We start from the raw sequence: 6,251 nt of genomic DNA, 5'->3' as shown, positions 1-6,251 counted from the left end.
TTAACAGTATTAATAAGCAGCTGATAGTTTGCATGAATAATCAAAATTGTCAATAGAGTCATTAATAAATATCCATGAAAAATTCAAATACAAATATAAGGTATAAACTATATATATATAGTATATGTGAAATACATACAATAAAGTTTCGTAAAACAAACACTTAAAAATAAAATATTTAACTCAACATTAGTATATTGAGGCCTTTTCAAATCAATGTAATAAATTTTAACAACCCAATTAGGACATTGTCCGAGTAAATAAAACTTAAAATAATAATTAAACAAATTAAAATCCAAAACGCATTAACCATCTCAATATAACAAGTGATTTTGATCTCCAGGAAACTCAATAAACATTTCACATAAAACCATATATACATATATACAATAAATAATAATTTTATTCAGTTAAATGATTAATTTAAAATTTCGGACAAGAACGATAAATATTAACATAAAGAATGAATTTAACGCTTACATCTTTCAATACGAGAATAATATTCATAAAGTCCGAACTGGTAGAAATCAATTGAAATATTGAATAATAGTATATAGCGATTCTCTTTTCAAAAAGACCATTTTTGATTCTGAGAACCTGTAAAAGAAATAAAATAATTAATATACATATTAAAAATAATAATTATTATTCTACATGGACATTATTGAAATAAATGAAATAAAGAAAATAATTACTCATTCAAAGATTCAACATTTTAAATAATTAATTAAAATAAAATAGAAGACTTTTAATTATACGATCATTTTAAATTAATGATTATCAAATATACTTATATATACATATATATCATAAGTAATTTATTATGCAAAAGTTAAAACTAATAAATCAATAATAAAAAATTATAGAAAATAAAACTATTGAACAAATAACATACACGTACGTAAGAATATAGCATATGGCAGTAACAAATTTTATAATTAAATTTTACTCTAATATAATCAACTAATTATGTGACAAAAGGTATTATGACCTTAATTCAATTAAATGTAGCAAACCCAATATTGCAAGAATAATGAGTCAATTAAATAACTAAATAATAATTTAAATCAATCTCACCTAAATATCAAATAAAATTTCTCGTAACATCTTTATATGGTAAAGTCATCCATAATCCCAGCGCTGTTTAACTTCAAATAATGAAACCTGAAAAATATTTAATAAAAGAATAATATTTGTTCATAATCACACAAAAATACTATAAATAATAAAACGAACAAACAAATTAAATAATAACCAAATGAACATTAACAAAATAAATAAAGAATTAAATAATAAATTCATAGTGTATATTAAAATTTAAAGACTAAGAAAATTTAGAAAACTCAATATTAAAAACGAGACTATAATTATACAAAAATAAATATATATATATATACAATTAAATAAGAAAGCAAAAATTAATTAAAATAAAAAATTCGTACTTAACTCTTTGTCCCATGCAAAATTATAAAAGCCTCTTAAAAGACGTTCAATGCCAACGTTGCGTGTCTCGTTATCTTCCCTTTGGCATGTATGATTTCATCCTATGACTTCACCCTCTGATTCAACGCGAGAACTGTAACAAAGAAATTATAAGTGAGAAATAATATCGATCATATAAGAACACAATAAAAATTAATAAATTACTAATTATCCATAAGAATTATTATTAACAGCAAAAATATAAACCCGTGCACTCTAAATATTATTTTCAAAATAATAAATACATCGACAATAAAATAATTCAATAAGACAAATTAATAAACGACACACTTTATTAAAATCATGCATTAAGAAATTAAAAATATTTAATAAAATAAATTCAATCATGAATAACTACAAATAATACAATATTATAATTAAAGAAATCATTTAATAAATGTAAAATTCTATACTCACGCTTTATTCAAGGCCTCTTAAAGATCAACCTTTGCACATTTAGTGAGCGTGACATTAATTGTATTACCCAGTTTGAAACACCACCCAAAACAATAGAATTATAAATGAGAGAAATAATAATATAACTATAATACTAAAATATTATAAAATAGTTAACAAATATGAATGATTTAATAAATCAAGAAAACTCGTACAAAATTATACAATAAAGCGTTACTTAATGAATATAAATTAAATAAGAAAATAATGAATAAACATATATACAAGTTTATATATATACATATATATAATATATATAAAACCTAATAATAATTAATATTTCAGAAGAAAATCTATTGCGTGAATAATTCAGCATGCAATTTATAATACAGTCTATAGGCATTGTGCGAAAGAAAGGCACTCTTATCTCCCCTCATATTTTTCTGCGCCGACCGCCTTATCTCCCCCTTGGTATGCGAACCAAGACAATAGAGAACTTCGAATAAGGAAATTAAAATAAGACTTTGAATTAACTTCAAGTAATAAACTTCTCTTCACACGAAATAAAATTTATAATATTCATAATTATTAATATTTAGACTTTATAAAACTTCATGTAACATATATATATATATATATATATATATATATATATATATATCATTCGAAAGATATAATTCGAAATTTATTATTTAAACAAATTAATTCATGCATATATATATATATGAATAATTAAAAGAATATTATTCTGTATGAATGAAATTATTAAAGACTATTAGAGCGTCATAAATAAGTCCGGCGTACCGTCTTATCTCCCCTATTTCTTTGTTATCTCCCCTTCAAAATGCGACGTCTCAAGACCAAGCGCACTCGGAATAATAGCATGCATAAAGCTGTTCTCAATTTTATTAATATTAATGAATAAAAATCTTAATTTATTTTCACAAATCAAATTTACATATCCATAAAAAAAAAACAAAGATGCAAAGCATATGTATATGAATATTACTAATAATTATTCAATTATTAAGGTCTATTAATTTAGCATTTATTATGTATACATTATAAATAATTTTTCTTTTAAATAAATTTATTAAATAAAAAGAATAAATGCACACATACGTATATGCATATACATATATATATATTTATGTATATATATGTATCTTTATTAAAAGAATAAAATTATTGCATGCAATTATTGAATGCGAAATTATAAAAGTATAAGAATAGTATTTACCGAGTGACTCAGTTATCTCCCCTATTGTTCTCTTATCTCCCCTTCATCCGGTGCAGCTGCGCTCCGAGCTTATCTCCCCTTCATCCGGTCGCCGCATTCCTTTCTTTGTCCGCTGTGACAGATTAAAATAATATTATAATTTCGAACTCCTAGCGTTAATAATTATTATTCTTCATTATAAAATTATTATTTTATGATCAACAATTATTACCAACAATTTATAATTATATTATGCAATTAATCTTTTATAAAATTATGTTAAACACATTATTTTTGTTAATAACAATGTAATTACAATGATTTGAAGCACCGGAATTTGACGATATTATTAGTAATTATTTTTTATATTATTACACAATAATTAATGATTACTTTTAAACAAAGCATTTTACAAAGATTATTCATGTCTTAAATGATAAAGAAAAATTCACTGATTCAAAATATATAAATATATATATTACAAAAATTCTGGAAGCTAATAAATTATTGTAAAAGGACTTACCGTTATAATTATATGAACAATGTCTCGACGCACAAGCACAACTGACAGCTCCGCGGTCCCCCACTACGAACCGCGCGCCCACTACGTCATAGCGCGCTTGAAGAAGAGAGACAGCACTAGCGACGGAACAGCCAATGCGCTTCTCTTACCACCTCCAACGCCTGCTTCTTACCACCTCCAACGCCTGCTTCTTACCACCTCCAACGCCTGGAACAGAAGTGGGAATCGACAGTATTTCAAGGAGTGAACCACAGACCGCAGTCGCTAGTTACAGTCCACAGAGAGTAGTTGCAAGTTGCATGCGCCGTCTTGTGCGCGCTTTTCATTCAGTCAGTCATTAGCAGTCAAGCTTACCGGACATACACATAATAAAACTTAGTCGCGATTTTAATTTTTCTTTTTTTGAGACTTAGTCTCTAGATATAATAGAATTGTATAACCAATAATATTCCAATAAAAGTGATTTTTACTCACCATCTTCGATCTTCTGCCAACTTCTTGAATCGCCCTGTCACTTCTCCAAATCTCCACCGAGGTAGAGCAGTTTTGGGAAAGAACAGCGGTCCTCTCATACATCTGCGAATTCCATCAACCGGTAAGTAATAAAATTCAATAATCAACTAATTATTTCTTTAATAACTCAACTTTAATCTTGCATGACAACTCAACTATTCTTACTACTTTAATAATTTTTCCTGAACCATACCTTACCATTGCACAGACTTTTAGTTTTTCTTTGTGATTGAAATTCCAATTTCAACCGGTCCTCAGTATTAAATACTTAGAGCGTAGCGCCGTTCTGGTCAGTCACTTGATGTGCATTGGGTAGCATACTACTCCTCTGCCGTTTTCATAAAGGGATTCTTTTGAAGAATTTCTTTATGGATTCTGAGCCGCTGTGACGGGACGTCTTGCACATCGATACTTGACCTCGAATGAAAGACTGGCTCTTAGAGGATCTGTCGAAATAATAGACTTTATGCACTGGCTTATAATTCAATTATTAAAATATTCAATTAATTTTATACTTACTTAATATAAGCCAGCCGCTTTTATTTTTATGTCATTAAGTGACATAGTCTGTATCCATATATCCCTTCCTGTCTAGACACTTCTGATCGAATCTGAAAATTTTAAACACAAATTAATAATTCATAATTATCATTCAATATATTTATATACACATTTCAACAATCTTAATACAGAACATATGCCTTTAAAACTCTATTTCAATATTTAATTCATATTTTTACTATATTATTTTAAATCTTTAATATTTTATCTTACCCTAATTATTTTCAATACTTTGTCTTCCGAATATTTTACAGACTCTATTTTTCAAACTCAACTATACTCTCATATTTTTATTAAATCAAATATCCAACTCATTTATTTTATTTTATTTTCTTAACAGGACATACACACTGAGAGTGTATATTTCTATCTTTTATTAATCTAAAATTACTACATCATCGTAAGTAACTATCATACTTAACAAATTATCATTAACTCGCACATTTCCATACTAAAATGAACCACCTTTGTAGATGGTAAATTCACGTAGAGTTGATCAGATAACCAATAGAGTTTACTCAGTTCGCGAAGGACGCGTCCGTAGGCGTGAACAGATTCGCCAACGATTTATCAGGAGTGGCGTAACCATTCCTCGCCAACTTTTCGTAGATGTCGATGACATTCCTATAGAAATCGAAACTGCAATCAATAACCACGAGGAATCAGAATTCGAGTTATCATTCGCACCTCTCTCTCTGGATCCAGCGGACATTCCAGAAAATCACGAGCACGACCCCCTTGAGGAACTTAGCAACGAACTTAACAACAGCATAGCAGAAATCGATTCTGACAATCTTAGTGAATGCTCTACGGTCATCCTTGATGAAGTAAATTCAGAAATATTATTCAGCGCCTGGGAAGAGAATGCTGAAATTCACTCGTCAAGAAATATAAACATACAAATCTCACCGCCATCTACTCTTCAAGACTCTCCCCCATCTTCTCCCGTATTATCACCCCTGTGGCCTGGTTACATGCCACCGAGTTACTCTCCATTGACTCTCGAAGACATCGAAGATTTTGAAAGATCAAATTTACAACGAGAAGTCGAGCCCTTATTCTCGGATGAAGAAGAAGCTGACAGGCTCGCCGATGAATACGCAAGTGCCTTAATCGAATCACTCGATAGGTCCATTGCCGAAGATGAAGAGTAAAATCTCTAAACTGTATCAATAAATTTCTACGTCTATTTTTCGTTTTCCATATACATACATTTTATGAAAAATAATCTATACACACAAATATATACCACAAATGTATTTATTAAATTGTTAATAATAAAAATATAAACATATTATATATTTCCAAGAACAAATTGAGTCAGGTTCAATCTACCTAGAGTTTATTTCCAGTCGTCAATCCTCTCACATAAAGAAGCGAAATACTCTATCTCTCGGCGTCCCGGGGTATAGCCGGCTTAGCAGGTTGCCCTAGAAAATAAATTGAGAGATAACCTCTGACCGAATGAAATAAAATTTAGTTAGCCTAAATTAGAGTTCGAGACGTAACATTTAATACTTGAATATGTTTTGTCATTTCCTTATGTTACTGCTCTAA

At 28.5% G+C, this 6,251-nt stretch overlaps 1 protein-coding gene across 1 annotated transcript; it reads left to right on the top strand.

The window, feature by feature from the left end:
* The first annotated feature begins 5,082 nt into the window (after positions 1 to 5,082).
* On the top strand, positions 5,083 to 5,848 carry LOC112638583. Its single transcript, XM_025410580.1, has 2 exons — positions 5,083 to 5,094; positions 5,168 to 5,848. Exon 2 carries the CDS (start codon positions 5,168 to 5,170, stop codon positions 5,846 to 5,848), a length of 681 nt encoding a protein of 226 aa, XP_025266365.1. The 5' UTR covers positions 5,083 to 5,094.
* Positions 5,849 to 6,251: the final 403 nt, after the last annotated feature.

The sequence above is a fragment of the Camponotus floridanus genome, unplaced genomic scaffold (assembly GCF_003227725.1).
Source record: "Camponotus floridanus strain SB8 unplaced genomic scaffold, Cflo_v7.5 scaffold325, whole genome shotgun sequence".
NCBI lineage: Eukaryota > Metazoa > Arthropoda > Insecta > Hymenoptera > Formicidae > Camponotus > Camponotus floridanus.
The sequence above is the reverse complement of the archived record's forward strand: the minus strand, read 5'-3'. Positions and strand labels throughout refer to the sequence as shown.